The sequence below is a fragment of the Camelus ferus genome, chromosome 13 (assembly GCF_009834535.1).
Source record: "Camelus ferus isolate YT-003-E chromosome 13, BCGSAC_Cfer_1.0, whole genome shotgun sequence".
In the NCBI taxonomy this organism is placed as follows: Eukaryota; Metazoa; Chordata; class Mammalia; order Artiodactyla; family Camelidae; genus Camelus; species Camelus ferus.
Window position 1 is genome coordinate 53,529,233 of NC_045708.1, and position 19,109 is coordinate 53,548,341.

Here is a 19,109-nt window from a genome sequence, read left to right on the forward strand (position 1 = left end):
TCACAACTACTTTATCTTATACATACACTGCACAGTTACATTCCTTGAAGCTCAAGGTTCTTTGGGTGGGATAATGAAACATCATTACATTAAGGAACCATTTTTATTTCAGGTGCTTATTATTTGTTTCCAAGTTAAAAATATTAAGGATATTTGCTTTAGATCTTTATCACTTCTTTGTGTTTTAATGTAGGTCCAAAATGGGGGTTCCTATATATTAGTTCAATCTCTCCACACAGGTATAAATAAAGACTGAATAAAACAGAGTGGGAGCCAGTCTGGGGACCTTGCCTAAGCCATCATCGCACTCAGACGATGCCTATTTTGATACGTGTGGGCTCTGTAGAACTTTTCTTAGTGCTAATAATTTTTCTTTGGCTTTCTTTTGTAGCTTTTGGAAAAGTTTAAAGTATTTTCCATTGCAGAACAATGATGAGTTTTCTAATGTATGTGGTATTCTGACGTGCTTTTTTGACCATTATAGTTTTTTTTTTTCCCCGTGTTGGGTCCTCCGAGGAAGGCAGGTCCACGTCCTGTAATGCGGCGTTATTACCCATCAGCTCAATCTGAAGCAGAAGTGTGGCTGATGTCTGTCTCTTCCAGTGCGTCCCTTTTCCAGACTTTGATATTCATACAAGGATGTTACTAGGAGATTAAGATATGTTGGTCTTTAAAGAATATGGCTCTAAACTTGTGGCCGCATAGAACAATTGCTCTCTAGATGCTCATTGGTAAATATCATTTTGAAATATCTGTACCTGAATTCCTATTCAAAGACACAGTGAGAGAAATAATATTTGCAAAGGTTTGACTCAGGAAGGATAGGTTCTAAAATTTACTCATAGATTAAGCAACAATCAATATGCTATCTCTCTGTTATTGAACTAACATCTTGTTAAATTTATTTCGTGGTTTTTAAATTGTTTATACTTCTCTTCACCTCAGGTTCTGTTGAGAGGTGCTATAAAGATCAATCCTATGAGTGGGCGCTGCGCGGATTACACAGTTACTGCGGAGATGTCCCGTACAGTTCCCAGCGATATTGTGAGATGACTCACAGTGGAAATGTTTCTCTCAGTAACAGGATCAGGGTATAAAGAAATATGAGTTTTAACCTTCCGGACCATGAAATGAATAACTGATCCTGTTTCTCTTTCTGTGCTGGTACTAGAAATCTTAGAACTACAATTTTTTTTTACCAAGCTCTAAAATATATTTAAAAATCATGACACAAATTTTATAATCTAGCCTCACATCTGACTGCATCCTACTCTTCTTCCCTTATCTTTTGCTTCTGATTTCTCCTATTTATCTTGGCGTACTCAACACTTTTTCAATAAGCCACTATAAATTCCCTTCCAATAGAAAGCAGAATGGTACTAATGAATGGTATTTGAATGTGCTGTCTTTCCGCTTTACAAGGGGTTTCTCTACACGATGACTAAGTCAGCGGCAAGGATCTGACATTGTCATAGTGAAAGATCTTTGAGTTGAAAGGAGATGCAGATGAAAGCATATTTATTGGGGAATATCCTTGTGATAAATTTGTGGAGAAGGAAGAAGAAGGAGGTAAGACTGAACAGAGTGAGAAGCTGAGCTGTAGTGGACACAAGTCAACAGCGTCAGCTGTTATGGGGCTAAATGGGCCCAGCAGAGTTACCCTATTGAGCTGAAAGGGAGAGGCCCGTGCAGTGGCTGCCTCAGCCAGTCATCAGATGTCGCTGCTCCAGGCAGAACGTGACTGTGCCTCTCTGCATCTGAGGCCATCTCTGGAAGGACGGACCACGGCATGCCCTCTGCTGATGGCATTCCCAGCAGCTAGAGAAACAAGCCTGTCTTTGAAAAGGGAAGTACACCATCCCATCTATCATGAATATTCTAGTTAAGCAAAACACCTGAGCGACTTTATTTTGGTCATAGAGTTGTGTTCTAGTCAAATCTCTTTCTACCCTTCCTAGAGGAAATCTAGAATGTATCTCCCTGAAAGGGCACAAGTTGAGTGATGAACGTTCCATGGATTGTGCGTGTGTGTGTGATAAAACAACATCCATTTATTATCTCAGTTTCTGTCCCAGCACATCTCAACTGGGTCTCCCGTTCATATTCCCACAAGGCTGCAATCAAGGTGCTGTCTGGGCTGTTGTGTGTACATTTAGTTATTATACAGTATCTCTGGATGTCTGTTTTGTGCTGTATACAACCTGGACTAGAGACAGGGACTTAAAGTAGAAACCATCCTGTTACATATTTGAGTAGGTAGCATTTACATGTTACATTTCCTATCATCAGAGTGTTGGAATAGGGATCTGCCTTCATAATAAGTAGCCAAGCCTCATACATTTTTATATTCATGAACAAGAAAGACTGCTCTTGGTAAATACTACACCACATGATTTGAAATACTGAACAGTTGGGTAACTTGATTTATCAGTGTTACAGAAAGGTAATGGAAAATCTATTTTCTTACTAAATCCATCAGCCAGTTTCCACCCTCTTGAAGCAAAACTCCAACTCACTACATTCTTCAAATTCTATGAGTAAATATACGGTCCAGCTCAGTTGGCAAAAGAAAAAACATGGACATAAATAAAGCATACTTGCAGAATAAGTACTAGAAGGTGCTACCATGTGAAAATTAGTTTGCATGGTTCTTAATACATGTGTTATAAAATATTTTTCATCTTGTTTAATTAAATAACTTTTTCCCTTTCAAATCAAAAGCAAGGGTTGGGGTATAGCTTAGTGGTAGAGTGCATGCTTAGCATGCATGAGGACCCAGGTTCAATCCCCAGTACCACCGTCATAAAAAAAAAAAAATTAAAAATAAAACATTGTATAGTTCAAATCAAAAGCAATAATCACAGTGCATTTTTTTTCTCCCTATCATCTGTCTTTTTGGTTTTGACTAGAATGGACCTTAAGATTTTACGATCTGAATCTGAGCCTGAGTCCTCCTTCCCACTCCTCCCCTCTTTCACAGGTAAAAACTAAAGCATAGAAAGGCGTGAGTATTACCCATTTCATGAGGGAAAATTCAGGACTGCAACCCAAATTTTCCAACTCCTACTCCAGTATCATTTCCCCCCTGGTGTTCCATTTATTAATACTAATAGCTCTAAGAAATTAATAACACCAACAAATTTCCCAAGCACAAAGTCTGTGTTGGCAGAAACCCTTTTAATTATCCCCTTTCCAAAATGAATTTTTAAAAATAGCCCCCTTGAGCACATAGTTTCAACAACTAAAAATGAGCTTTGTTTTTACCAGACAATGTGTGTTTGACATCAGTGACTAATAAATACAGTTTGCTCTCAGTTGCTAAATTTCTTTACCTTGGTGAATCAAGGCTTGACAAATTGTTAGGCAAAAAAACCCACCTCAAAACTATCCAGATACACTGAGTATCAGACAACCTAACAGATTCAGAGACTGAAGGAATGTGCACATTGATTTATTTTTGTTCATTGAGAGGAAATGTAGCTTAAGTGGGGTTTGACTTTTTATGACATTTATTTAGTTCTTGAATTGACTGACAAGCCTATTAACGTATTCTCTGAACTTTATTAATGTAATTGGAAAACTGCCCACATGTCAATCAACTTCTAATAAGTAATTATGTTCATAAATACTGTAAAATTATTAGCTTTAAATTTGACCCAACCACATACATCAAAAGAGAAACATAAATTTTATTTTTCTAGAGAAATAAAATGTTATACTGATAAAATATTCAATAAGTGTATCTCTAACATGCACGTCTTGGAGCAATGCTAAAAAGTTTATAATCATCAAATGGTCAGAAAAAATGTGGCCCAGAGTGAGGCATGTGACAGTTTTAAAATTGTGTACAATATTAAATAACCTATGTAATATAAATTTATGAAGAAAGTCTATGGAAATTAAACATTTGCCTGAGCAGGGCTTTTATATACATATAAATATATGGGCCTAACTTGGAAAAAAGGAAAAAGGGATATATTTAGTGTTCAGAAATACATTATTTAAATCTTCAAGAAGCAAAATATCCACATCTCAATTGACTCAAATACATTATAGTGCAAGTATTTTTCTCATGTAATAAAAATATTTTATAGTCTTTGAGCTAGAAACTCAAGGCAAAGGGCACCAAACTAAACAAGAGAACAGGAGTACGCTTGGATAACTGAAGACATGTGGTTTTGACTTGTAACTTCATGTCAGTTTTTGAAGCTGGGTAAAACTCCTGCCCTCTGGAATCTCTGGGTAATCTTTGAATAAAGATAGACTTCGATGAAAATGTTACTTTCTTACATGCTTTTAAGACACATCACCAAAGTCTTCAATGATCTGAAATAAGACAAACCACTGAGGAAATTCGCTGACTTATTCTTCGATTTATACTTTCCTTCTTAAAGTTAATTGTTTCACAAGTTGAATCATTATCACAGTGTTAAAATATTTATTAATAGTGGATGCTGCATTTGAATTCAGTTGTACCTTTATGTGAGGAAATAAAGCTCAGTTAACAAAGTTGTAGATGAGCAATCTTTTCTGGATGTTAAGCCTTGTATATAAATTAATACTTACTGTTGATTTCTGAATGGTAGACTCAGAAATAATACAATTAACTTGCCCACTCAGCTTTCCTGATAGGAATAAAACATGCATTCACTGGCATTCCATTATCATATATTGTGTTATTAATTTTACTTAGAAATTCTGCAATGCCACTTTGAGTTCCACAGCATACTAGTTCTATGCAACCAACACATGATTAATCTATAAAGCACGAGGAAATAATGCAAAAGGGCAAACATATACATTTTCCATTCTGCTAGCATTATAACTGCATTTTCCCTGAAAAGCAGTTGCGTTGAGGATAAAAATGCTCTTACATTTTGGTATGCAAGAAAAATAAAATAATATGATGATTCTATTTGTATTTGGAGTTTGTAAGTTTGCTAGCATGATTTACGATCTACTGGAAGTAAATTAAAGTATAAAGCATTCTGTACCATATTTTTTCAATTCCTCTATATTTAAATAAGGTAATTCTAAAAGGCTGCTTCTTTTCATTGTGACTTGAATCAAAGTAAATAGAAGTTGAATTGAGACAGAGTGTTGAAAGGCTAGAGGATTACTTTCAGAGTTACTATCCATATTTCAGAAAGTTCTAATATTTTAATGTATCCATCATGGGATATAAAAGATTTATTTTAATGTATCAATCATGGGCTCTCAAAGATTTATTGAAGAGGTGACTCATAGGAAGATACAAAGTGAATCATAGACAAGAAAAATCATAATGTGGTGTTAATGGATAATTTTTGATCTTGGTAAGTGGGGATCTGTATGCCTATAACAGCCATTATGCTTAATGGAATCTAGGAGCATAAATTCCTGAAGACAATGACAACATATCTTTCAACATTGTCAGCTGCCTCTCAGGCATTTCGATATCCCAATATTGGACATTTCTAAGCACAGTCCTTCACAATACAGCAGTTAGGGAAACACATACCTTGCACAGTTAGATGCACCTGCATTGTTCTCGGTGTGTGCTGAGTCTGAACAGAACACGTGTAGGGGCCATCATCTGTCACATCTACATTCTGTATCTGGAGGCTGTAGTCCCTTTTATTTAATGTTGAAATTGAAACTCGAGGATCCACTGACCACTTATCACCTCCGGCAAAAATAATACTTGACCGGTTCAGCCAAGCACCCTTTGAAGCTCCATCTTCCAAATAACACCTACAAATTACCAGAGACAGAACACTATTAATCAAAATGAAAATAAGAGACAACATTATCTTTGTTCTGAGTGTATTTCCATATGCTGAATTATGGCACTGCATCAAATGCAAACATCAGATATAAACGCAGGAGACGTGAACACACTGGTACATTTTTCACTCCCGAAGCAAATATGAAACAATACCTACATGGAATTTCATATTATTTTCTTTTGTTTTTTAAGTGTGTGTGTTTTAATTCAAAGCCAGTCGAAATCATTTTTCATTCTGTCTGGATGACAAGTAAATTTAAATAAGGTTAAATTAGTTCAAATAACATTTTCAACACTAAAACACATTTCTTTCTTTGAAATCATAAGAAGTAGAATAGGTTTTTGAGAGCCTAGTTTCACCCAATCCAGTTCTGAATATAATGTACCAGATGCAGAAAGTGCAGAATGGTACCATATACATGTTTATTTTTTAAAATTATCTGCATTTACAGAGCGGTAGGCCTGTACACTGAATCTACAAACTGCATTTTACTGATAATACTGCTGTTGTAATTAATTGTAGCAAGGCTAATATAAAACTTTTAGTAGCAAATTCTTGTTGTCTTTTCAATAAACTGACCAACAGTTTTTCCAGAAAGCTTTCATTTATCCAACAAACACTTATGGAACACCAACTATTTACGGAGTCAAAAAGTATTGCCTTGTCGGGGAGGATATAGCTCAGTGGTAGAGCTCTTGCATACCCTGCATGAGGTCCTGGGTTCAATCCCCAGTACCTCCATTAAAAAAAAAAAAAATACATAAACCTAATTATTTCCTGCCTCTCAAAAAAGAAGTAAATTTTTAAAAAGTTCTTTCCTTTACTCTCCAAAAATTTAATCTAGTAGGGAGGACAATCTAACTAAGACAACCAATTAATACTATACAGAAAGAAGAATATTTTTATTAAATCTGGCACAAGATACACGAGAGACAAAAGAGGGTTATTGACTCAGAAAGGTTACTGCAAGTAAGGAGAAAAGGCTTTCTAGAATAGGAAATGTCTGAGGTAAGGAGATGAGGAGCGGAAGACAAGGTGTTCTAGACAGAGGTGCTGTATGTGGACCACACCAGGGAAAGGAGAGAGAGCCAGGCATTTCAAGGAAGTATGAATAAGCATAGGATATAGGGTAGGAGGGATGAGAGAGAAATTGGAAAGGTAAGCTAGAGCTAGATGATAATAGCAAGCATGATGCCAGTTGGTAGATTTTAAGGATGAATTTGAAGCTACTTTTTCAAAGTTGTATTCTATAACAAAATTCAAAACTACAGCTTTGTATCTAATAGGAGTCAGGCATGTCAAGATTTAGAACAGAAGGCTGTAGTCATATATCAGTGATTTTGCTGAGGCCTGGAATTCTGTGTTTCATCCTGAAAATGTTCGGATACAAATTAAAGACTGGTTCTCTTAAATGAGTACAAAGCACAGCTACAGAATGAAAATACACATACATCGAAATAGTTTGACAGCATCTCTACAGAACACCTTGGGGGACTGAACACAGTGTTTTGAGATTGCTACAAAATTGCAGGCTGAAAGCAACAGGGTAGGCTGCTGCCAACTGTATGAAACTAATCAGTGGGTGAAAAAATCAGGAACAAGGTACATCGCAGAATCTAATTTGCAGTCAGCTTCACCATCTACAGAATACCAACTAGTAGAAGTCATAAAGGTCATTGTTAATTGAAAAGCTTTTCCCGATGTATTTAATGAAGAAAATAAAACCCACTGTAATGACATAATTTAACAATTATAGTATATTGTCATTCTTAATAATATGCAGAAAGAAGATAGAGGGGGCATATCTACCATTTCACAAGATCACGTGTGTAACTGGTACAGCATGGAATATTGAAACACCACTACTAGGACTATGATCATTCCAATGTTTGTGTTCAAAATCTGGGTTTATCAAGTGTTTATCATATCTGGATATGTGGACTTCACACTTTATCCTATCTGGGGCTCATAACAACCCTGTGGGGTACAGACGTCTATGCCCAGTTCATCACTAGAATATAAATGGAATGTTTAGGTTAAACAACTTGCCCAAGCCACAGTATTAGTTGGCAGCAAAGCCAAATTTGTAATCAAGACTTACATTTCTACATTCAGTGTCCTTTTCACCAGAATGCAGATCAAAGACTTTTAAAATAGGTTTCAGAAATGGGAAGATGATTAGAATGTTGCAGAAATTACTGCAAGTAATTCCTTATTTACTCAATGTGACCAACTGCTTAACCTGTCCTGTTCTAAAGGAAGCAGAAAATTAATTATTAATGGATATTTTACTATGAAAGTCTGATTTAGAACAGTCTGTCTAGCATTTCCTTTTCCCGAGAGACAGCAGTAGCTTTACTTTTATTGGGGGTGGGGGTGGGCGGTATCAGGAAGACCACAGAGATGAACTAGTCTTTAGACACTAGAACTTTCATAGACCCGATCTGGGTTACAACTCCCAGTCTTAGCATAAGCATTATTCCTGTTTTGGCATGTCAGAGACCTTCATAGAAGAATAGATCCTAATTTTTTCACTGTGAAAAATGAAAAAAAAAAGAGCCCTTTATGTCCCCTTGGCTAAGATAACTATATTTCATAATTGTTATTGGTCCCAATCCAAAGCTTTTCAAGACATACATTAGGAAGACCCTTGAATGAGACTCAGGGAAAACAACTGGGGTGTTATTTCTTTGAATTTCTGTGGAATTGTTCCCAAACTACATTGCTGAATTAGAACATAAATAAGTCAAATTGCCGTATGCAGAATTTTACAAAGTGTAAATAGCAAGGCCGAGGGATGGCTTTCTATTTTATAAAATCAAAGGGTACTTACATAGATCATACATAGTTTTAAGGTCAACTATAAGATGATCATGTAAAATATATGAACCAGGAACACACACATACGACTTCTTTGGCATAAGGACCTGTCTCCTGCCTCTTTGCTTCCTCTTTGCTCTCCATAGTCACCCTAATTTTTTCCCCCTTTACACAAAGAGACACTGCTTGATATGTACGTGCTGTATTAAGATGAAATTCTGAAAAGAAGGAGAGTGTTTAGGGTGTTACGGAGGAGAGTGGGAAGGTGGAAGAAGTGCAAAGTGTGAGGATTTAGTTTGTGCTCTTTGGCACCAAAAACTCTGATGTCTAAAAGCGTAATCTGTTGGAATCCTGGCTCACACAGAATTTATAATTTAGCAAGGATGATAAAGTATATTCATGAATAGCCATCATGAAGGGCAGGAGGTAAAAATATAGTAATTAAATTGCGGTTATAATTTGATTATTATAATTGTCTGAGAGTCTTCAGCTTCTGCTCTTGACCCCATCCTCCCCACAGTAAACAGAATGAACTTCATAGAGTTTAAATTAGATCATCCACCACCCAAGCCTTCCTATTTCATTCATAAAAGGACTCAGATCCTGAGGGCGATCAACAGTCCCATGGAATCTGGTCCCCTGAAGCTTTTCTGACCTTATGGTTCCTGCTCTTTCCCGTGGACTCTGCTCTCGACCCTGGGCCTCTAGCTGTGCTTGCCACAAGTCACACATGCTCTTGCCCCAGGAAGCGGACATTTCTTACTGTTTCTCCCACCTGGAACTCTCTTCCTCCGGAGGTCTGCATGGTGTGTTCCCTATCTTCGTAGGTCTACACTGAACTACCTAATGTGTGAAACAGCAAAAGGAACACCACTGTTTCCAACACTCCCACTTAGGCATATTATCCACTCACCCGACGGATTATTTTCCGTCTCTCCCTGCAAAAAGTAAGATCCAGGAACTTTGTTTATTTGGTCACTTCTGTATATTCTAAGGGCCTATGCTTAATGAACAATAAGTACAAATATTTGCTGAGTGGATAAATGAAGGCAAAGATTAAAATACTTTTAGAAGAAGGAATAACATGGTCAAGTATATCAAAATCCTCAGAGTGCAAACTAGTTTGGCAAGCAAAGCCACATTAACTGTGACAACATGTAATTAAGTGCAAACATCTGTAGCACAACAATACCTTCCGTGTGATAGGGAGGACGAACTGGGCATCAGGCAGTCAGTGCGGAACCAGTCTCAGCACTGAGGGAACAGTGTAAAGGGGTGGGTGGCGGGCAGAGATGGGCTGGGCTCAGAACTACGCGAAAGAAGAAGGAGCTACAGCATTTGACCCTGTACTTCAGCAACCATGTTAAACCAGTAAGTATTCTGCTTGGTATGTGCTGGGCACTTTGTTAGGCACGTTACATTTGTTACCCTATTTAATCCTCACATAAACCCACGGATACTATTATCCTCATTTTATCGATGAAGAGACGAAGGTACTGGGAGATCGTATCTTGAGCAAAGCCAGGTGGCCTGCACTTTTAACCACAGTGGCAGACTCTGCTACGCATTCTTAGAGTCAGATAACAGCAGAGGTGAGGGTTCCCCTGTTTAGATGGAGGAACTCATGTGCTGGTGAAGCAAAGATGATCAAGTCATCGATGGGAGCAGGATGAAGCAACAGCTCTCAGGCACAGCCTTGAATCATTTTGCATCCCTGGACTTCCAAACAGAACATTTTAACAGCTAGTGATCTTAGGATCCCTTTGAAGTCCAGGTAATGAAATAATCTGAATGAAAATGTTCAATAGTGAATACATCCTTTAATTGAGTACAGCATGGCTTTTTTTGAAAGAAACCCCCCCTCTCCACTTCAGTTAAAAACTCTGCTAGACTACCTACTTTATAGGGAGATGAGTGAAACGGTTCCAAAACTACACTCCTCAGTGTAAGCTGTGTTACCACCATGACAAATACCATGACAGAGACTTAAATTTTCAGTCAATCATCTGGATGTTTTGTATACATCGTTCCAAACATCTGGTTGTAGGGAAAGTGTATAGAAATAGCTTGAATATCGCATTTTGTTACGAGATTGTTATTTATTTAAACCCAAGCTTAAGACAGTTAATGCTTTTCTAATGAGAATGCCACGGCTGCTTCCTGAACTCTTTTAAGGCGCTCCTTCATAAATGATGTTACAACACATTAGGCAGGTCCCTATTTTAGGGAGTATAAAGTCCTATTAGGTGATGTGATAGTTGAACAAAATGCTGTTGGAATAATTCTAACAGACTCTGTGATACTATCTCCTGTGGTGATTAAATCTGAAAGGTGCATATCAGAGAGCTTAGTGGAAATCAGCATATTTAGGTTATTTTTTTTTAACTCTATTAAGAAAAACAGCCTGTGGTTGTTGAAGAATGATTTTTTTTTCTTTTCATATCTCTAATTCCCCGTAGCATACTCCAAAAACATCAGCCTTAGCACCTTTACCAGTACAGCACAGCAGGATTTATTCAGCTCTATGCAAAGAGATCAGCTTTTCCCAAGACATGTTGATTAATGAAAGCTCCTATGAAAAGTACTAATTAATAAAAGAAGAAAAGTATAATTTCCCTTGGATTCAAAGCTACACCATGTGAAAATGATACTCCTATGAAGGGACTGGCCAGCTACCTTCACAGCTGTCTTTTCATTGTATCATAAAGTTCTAAATTTGACAGGACTTTCAAAAGCACACAGCAAAAAAACTTTTTTTTAATTCAGAACCTCATACAACCTCCATGCTAATTCTGCACACAAAGAGAGCTTTGGTATCCTGTTTCAAGGCCAAAATGAGGTAAGGGGAGTGAAACAGATCAAACGGAACAGAACAAATTCGATCTCCTCACCCACCTGCCTTTGTGTTTAAGGCACTTTCTTCTTGTCTTTCATGCTGGTTATTCCCTAGATAATATCATAGATACAGATATGGAAACAGATACATATACACATATAGCTGTAGGTATATATAAATTATATGATTATATAATAGGTAATATTCCCTGGACAATAATATGATCATATAATATGGCTGACTTAACATGTTAAGTTATCTTTCACTGCTACTATGGTGGTAAGTTCTCTGGGGCAGAAATACTTCCTATTATCTTTCTATTTCCGCAGTGTAGGGCATGCTAGACCTTGTCAAGGGAAATCCACACAATCAGCAGTTTGTCCAATGAGCTTAGTTATTTAGAGAAGCACTCACCCTTACAGGTGATGAGAATTATATTTTAAAATATATTTAAAGTGATATCTAAGTGAGAAACACACTTCTGCAGGTAACAGTTCAATACCGTTGCATAGATAATAATAATATACTAACATTATTATCTGCCAGATACTGTTCTAAGCACACTGTATCTACCTCTCATTCAATCTTCACAGCAACCCTTTGCAATAAGTACTGTCAACTACTATAACTTCCCCCATTGTACAGAGAAGGGAGTGAGGTACCAAGAGGTTATGTAACTTACAGATGACTTTCCTACTGAAATTTGTAATGCATGGAAATAACTGTGTTATGATGTAATTTCACTAAACCCCTAGGCATAAGTATCTAGTGATATGAATGGCACGTGTACATTTATGTTTACAATGAAAATTATACCATGTTGGGCATATTTTAGTTTTTATGTAGTAGCACAAAAGGAAAAAAACATACCAAATGACATCGATTTCTTATTTTGTGAGAGAAAGAAATCGATTTCCTATATATTTAATTCTAGTACTCCTTTGTAGTAACAAAGCTATATTAAAAATGTCTTGGGATAAGAGATCGAAAATTATGAGCTACTGTCTGATTACAACACGTTTTCAAACAACAGAATTTTTTTAATATTGCAAATTAGAGGGAAAAACACTCAAAATAATAAAGCTTTTTTAAAAAAGTTTTTCTTGCCTTCACACATTCTATACATAATTTCTAAAAGACATGAACTTTAATGTGATCAAGCAATGGTATAAATTCATACCTTTAGTCTTATTTTAATGCACAATTTATATTAATTCTATACTTAAAAATACATGTTTATAACCCAATATTTTAAATGCCTAGGAAGTCATTAAAATTTGGTCTTGGATTAATCTCTAAATTCCAAACATTAAAATCACTTTTCAAAACTTATAATTAAACCACTGCTTTTCTACAAAACTATAAATTGCAAATTGCCTTATCTTTTTCTTTCCACTGTCTCATTTAAGTCAAGCTTCCATGTTAACGTGTCTGGCTGTGTTCAGAAGAGGCAATGCCATGGAATTTTTACATATACAGTGTTTCAATACATTGCTTATAAATCACTCAACATATGAATTAACATTTATTAAGTAAAATAGGCATGGATAGAGTGAAAGAAAGGCTGCATATTATAATTAAAGAAAGTAGGAAAGTCTTCATGCAAAATATTGACATTTTTGGCTTATTACTAAAGTCTATGATCATCATGTCTTGATAATAATAATAAATTCCATTTGCTGAATGATGACTTCGGGTTAAGTGGTATGGCTAATACTTTAATATATGATCTAACTTAACACTCACAAGGGCATTTTGCAAGGTAGGTAGGTCTTGTTATCCCTACATTAAAAAAGGTGCATGCATGAATGCAGGATTGATACAGAAGGCAAAAAATATACACAAGAAGAGGTGTTACATACGGGGGACGTTAAAGACTAGTTTTGTTCAACTGGTTTTAATCAGGAATCAAATTGGAAATTTCTTTGTCATTTCTACTTTTCAGTTTTTGAATTCAACTAAACCAGCTTGCTTTCTCCCACATGGGCTTAAATGTGAGATATTTGGATCTGGAAGGGTTTCAAGATTTTTGTTAACTGGCAGGTGCTCTGAACCGCTGTGGGGAGAATTCTGTCTGCAGTGCTCTCTCCCTGGCAGCTGCTTCCTGGAGAGGTTGGACTTTCACCTCAGGAGCTGTAAAGGGATGAACACTACATTCAGAATGCACGCAGGAGGTGTTTAAAATACCGGTGCCAGAGAGGGAGAATGCAGTCAGGTCCGGAGAAGTGAGGGGGATAAAGCCCTGGGCTCCAGGCAAGCCTCTCCATCCCATCCGCTTAGGGATGGAGCCAGATACAGACACCTCATTCTTAAAACAAGGGAAAAAACAACATGGAATTGTACCAAAAGAAAAAAAAATCAGCAATTCTACTCCTTTTCATCAAACATCTCCTTCCTTCCATTACACATCTTTATATATTAAGTCATTTGGAAAATATTCTATTTGCATATAAATACAAATAAAATAAGAAAAATAACAAATAGATATACAGAAGTGTTCTAAACTCTGTTTTTGTCAAACTAATTAAGTATCTGCTACTTTACAGCATCAGCAAATACAGATGTTTAAAAAGCAAAAATAATTATTCCCTTTTTCTCTCTCTGCTTATGTTGACCTTTAAACTTCCTATTGGTCACTGTTGGATTTTTCTTCTTGAGTTTTTTTCTAATAAAAGGTATTCAGAGCACAAATTTTATTTTCAGAATAAAAAATGGCTACATAGCACAATTAATTAAAACCAGCCTTGCAATCATTAACTAAAGTAGCCATTAATCCATATTTATCTGTTCCCTCTTGAGAAAATTGACTAAACCATATTTCAATATGAACTATGCCTTAAAATACAAATTAGTGAATGTACTCCAGAGGGAAAAAAAATGTAGGATTTTTTTTTCATCTGCCTCCTGCAAGCAAATTTAAACTGATTATATTTTCTCAAAATATGCTAAAAGCTAAAAATAGTCTCAAATTTAAGTTTTTGTTAGATCACAGGAACAAATTATTTGTCCCTGAGAGGCAGCATAGTGTAGTGATCAATTATAGCTAATACTGGGGTTCAAATGTCAGCTTCCTTGTGTACTTGGAGTGGAATCTCCGGCAAACTAATTTACCTTAGTTTCCTCACCTGTAAAATGGGATTAGTAAAATTATTGATTTGAGAAGATTGCTATGAGGCTTTCTTTGTTTAATGGGTTCAGGATGGAGCCAACCAAGCATACGGTTAAGTGTGTAATTAAGGGTAACTATTATCAGCCCACCTTCCTATGGTTAACTTTGTGTTTAAAACAAAACAAACTACCACCATCACCAATGACCAAAAGCCCCTTGTGCTATAAAATGCAGCTTGAAGGAGGGAAAAAAAGGCATGCGTAGAATCTGGCTTGATAGAGCAAAACATTACTTACATCATCATAGCCCAGGGCTGGTTCACAGGAAATAATTTTGCAGATAAATGAATGCTATACCTTGAAGGAAGTACTTCTATTTTACCTTCCTTGAACTTCCAGAAAAGGTTTTTTTTTTTTTTTTTTTGGTACTTCCCTATCTTCTAGGTAGAATGTGTTTAAAAAAAAGAGACACAGAGAGAGAGCTTCAGTGTTGTTGCTTTTTTAAAAAAGTTATACTGAGATGCAAAACTTACACCCAGATACCAACTTCCTTGTTTTGTTAGCAATTGTTTTGAGCAAATAACTCAACTCAATTAAAGTAACTCTATTAAAGCCTTACTCACTTATTTGCAAAATGGAGTTAGCACCACTTGTACTAATTCCTAATTTGGTATAAGATTAAATAAAACTGCTCATGGGAGATAGATTTACAAAGTTACAAAGCAAAATATATATGTAAATACTTTATAATTATTATAAGGTTTTATGAGTTAACTTTCCTCCTAACTCTAGGACATGGGTATGAATCTCTATTTGCAGACTGCACGAGCACAGTGATCTTCCTAAACTCAGTGAGATGAAGTCAAGTTGACCAATTGTTCTCTTTTTGCTTTTATGATTCATAAAATGATTTTCTACACTATGTAAACCATTGCATGTTTTTACATTATCCCCTAAATTTTTGTAAGCTAAGGTCTTTGCAAGAATTATAATTTCCAATCAATATAAATATGGCTATTTTAAAATAAAACTACTAATCTTCACTTTCAAATGTGTTAATTCTCACTTTTAAGTGTGTCCAAGAAAGTCTAAATTATATAATGATTTGATGTTCACTATCAGTCACTTTTTTAAAAAGGTGAACACGCTCTACTTTAAAAGAAATGCTACCTTGTTTATTTTTCTCCTCAAACTCGTATTTTCACTCCACTTTTGCCGTATAATTTGATCCTTATCTAATTTTAAAAATTAAAGGCTTTTATTGATACTTTGCCTTCTCTGCAATAAAATTAAACATGTAAATTATCTACAAAATTCTTATGGCTGGAAGAATCTAAGTGTATAAAATATTTTGGAGGAATTTATTTTTACAATCATTAATAGTATACAATTGATCAAATCATATATATCATACATCTTGATAACTATTTATTGAACTTTTACTTTATATAGTTAATAATGGATATCCTAATGAGGTGGTTTTATCTAGATACATGGATAAACTTTCTTGCACAAATGAGGATAAAATTTGGTTATGTAAAATAGGGTCTAGAATCGATTCTGGGAAGCCTTGTTTTCTTAAATAAAACTGTAAGAATGGAAAGAGCTCTGGTATAGCAATGCCACTCAATTTTTTAACTCCAACAGAGTGCTACAATTACAGTAACCTATCACCAAAAAAAATGCCCCATGCTCTATCAATTTATAAATTTATTGTATCTTCATGTAGATGTGCATGCAGATGTGATGAAAGCAATTGGAAACTAAACTCAAAAGAATTTAGCAGATTCTAGAGTTATTTGTTGTACCAACATCAACACTAATATTTTATATAGTCTCTTTGTTTCAGTTCCTGTAGGTTTCACACTTTGGCCTATGCTCAGTGATCAGATTCTGTATGTTTGAGAGATTTTGAGAAAGATGACTGCAAATGCAAAAGCTGGAACTGGAACCAGTTCAACCACAGACCTCTACCCTCAGGCAGGTCAGGTCAGTTTTAGGAAAGAACACATATGAAAATTTAAGTCAAGACATTTTTTAAAATTAGCTGTTCCTACACAAACTTTTGAAAGTCATCAAATACTTTAAGGGTATTTATATCACAATTTGAAACTTTTTGATACCTGGAATGCTATATTTTGTATTTTTTTCCTACTGTTAAGCTATTTAACTCCTTATTTAAAGCCATAAGCATACTTGCTTCTAATTTTTCTCCTGTTCAATCTTCAGCTTCTACTACTTGGGGACAGGGAAAACAAACAATTGAATCTGTGTGAAAATTATTAGGATATTAGTTTACAGATTGCCTGTAGTGTTCTGAAGACATTCTTCATGGAGAACGTGGACTTGTAAAGAAATTGCTTTAAAAGTCTCACTTCCTTCTATTTTAAGTATATGCTTAAAGTTGCTGGAAATCTGAGCCAGGCTGCATTATAATCTTCCATGCAAAAGTAAATTAAAAAATATTTATCTAGTCTCTTAAAACTAGTAACAATGTCTTAATTTAACTAAATGCGTGACTTTGATTATTCTTTTGTTTGTCTGTTTACTCAGTATTCAAATTCAAATACACTAGAAATTTTAGTTAATACTTATATATTTTAAATATGTATGTTGGTAGTCTCTTGGGCTTCTTTCCTTTTGAGAAATCTAAAATATACTTAACTTTTCTCTCTGATCAACTCTTTGGTTATTGTTAAATTTTTGTTGCTTCAAGAGGTATGCATCTGCTTCAAGAGTTGTGTTTGTGTGTGTGTGTGCATGTGTGTGTTGTGAGAGGAGGGAGGAGAGACACATTCAGTGTGAAAATGAACATGAAGTGAAAACAAATATTTATAATTATGAGAATAGTGAAGGATAGCAAAATATGAATATGTAACTAACATATAATTTACATTAATTTCATCTGAGCTCTTTCTTACACAACACACACATAGAACCTCTCCAAATACGATTGTTTCTCTTGCTAGAGGCTCCATCCAGTAGGAGCGCCTAGTGGACAGCTGGACCTGTCATATCTCAGTGCCTGGCTGGCTCAGGAACGCAAGTGCCTCCAAGGAATGTAAAATTCCACCGTGACTAAGGAAAAGCTGAAATTTCAGCCATGAATTTCTGGCTGGACCTCTCCTTACCGGATTGCTGTGAATTTTCCTATCTCTATGACTGAGTCATCTCCCAAGGTCAGGATTCTGTTGTATGAGTCATTACTTCCCTGAATCACTATAAAAAGCAAATCTGAAGAGTGAAAAAGAAAACCATCACTTTAATGTTCTCTTAAAAACAGATGAACTGAAATCTAGGGAAATACTGATATGGTTTCTCCAAAGATAATTATACCCTGAATTCAGAACAACAAGGAGTTGAATCACAATTCTTACTCACTAGCCTTAAAAATTTAGGGATGCCTTAATTTTTATAAGCCTTCACATTTGATTCTTTAAGATGAGGATAGTGATATGAACTTGAAAAGGCTGTTTTGTGAGGATTAACTGAAATGTCCCAGGTGATAAGACCTAAGCACCTCACCTTAGATATCTTTTCTTTTGAAAGCCTTTCCTGATCGCTCTGTTCCATGCCCCTAGATAGGCTGAATGGATCTCTCCTAATACTTGCATTGCCCCCAGCACACTAACTATCTTGCTTTATTACCTTGCACTGCAAAATCCTTTGCTTAATCATTTATCCTCCCTGTTTAACTGTAAAGGACTCTGGCTGACTGTGATGATGCCCAGTAACAAGCACAGTGTCCGTTACATAGTTGATGCTTGAAAAAAAAAAAGTGTATGTGTGTATATTTTGAATAACATGAGAACTTGAAATAAGATACTGTGCAAATGGTTTATAAAAGAGAAGAAATCACCTGTAGAACAAGAAGTAGCCTTGGCAAGCCTTGGCATTCATCCTATTCCCATTGTGCTTTAGAGGTTTTGCTTCTGATTTTTCTAAATTGAAGCACAGACATGAATCTCTGGATTCCTTCTCTGGTTTCAACATGGAATATACCATTTGGAACAAACAGGAATGCCCACTGTCTAGGGAGTTTGTTTTTACCTGCTTGTTCATATTACTATAAATATCACTCAGTGATGTCCAGTTCTAGCTTTGATGCACTGAAAATAGAACACACTCCTACTTGTCTCAGGAAAACAAATGGAAGCCACTCACAGCATAGTGTTTTCTTTCCTAATTTCTGGAACATGTGAAAAAACTCAAGGTTAAGTAGATAAAAAGTGAGTAACAAGGAGGCATAAAGAAAACTCAATAAACAGACAAATCTTTTGTTAAACTTGAGAAATCATACTCATTTGGTCTTAATTTGATTGGAAAATACGGTATTTTTTAATTGTTATCCTTATACATACAAGGATAGGTTTTTTAAAATTTTATTTGATGATCTACAAACATGTTCTTGGCAAAATATTTTTAAAGTTTATGTCATTCAGTTCAGAGTTCCTACTTTGCAACAGCAAGTCATTCATTTTTCAGCAAAAGATAAAGTTGTCATTCACTGTACTTAAATTTGTCTGCATTTTCTTGTTGAATACACTACTACTTTTAGTATAATTTGTAGTTAACAT

At 35.6% G+C, this 19,109-nt stretch overlaps 1 protein-coding gene across 5 annotated transcripts in view; it reads right to left on the minus strand.

Annotated features, from left to right (window-relative positions):
* NEGR1 (neuronal growth regulator 1) overlaps positions 1–19,109 on the minus strand; it is a 779,356-nt gene that overhangs the window by 458,549 nt on the left and 301,698 nt on the right. For all 5 annotated transcript variants that reach the window (XM_032494567.1, XM_032494570.1, XM_032494569.1 and 2 more), the window contains exon 2: positions 5,501–5,733. In XM_032494567.1, coding sequence (XP_032350458.1) covers positions 5,501–5,733 — 233 coding nt within the window. The remainder of the gene's footprint in view (positions 1–5,500; positions 5,734–19,109) is intronic.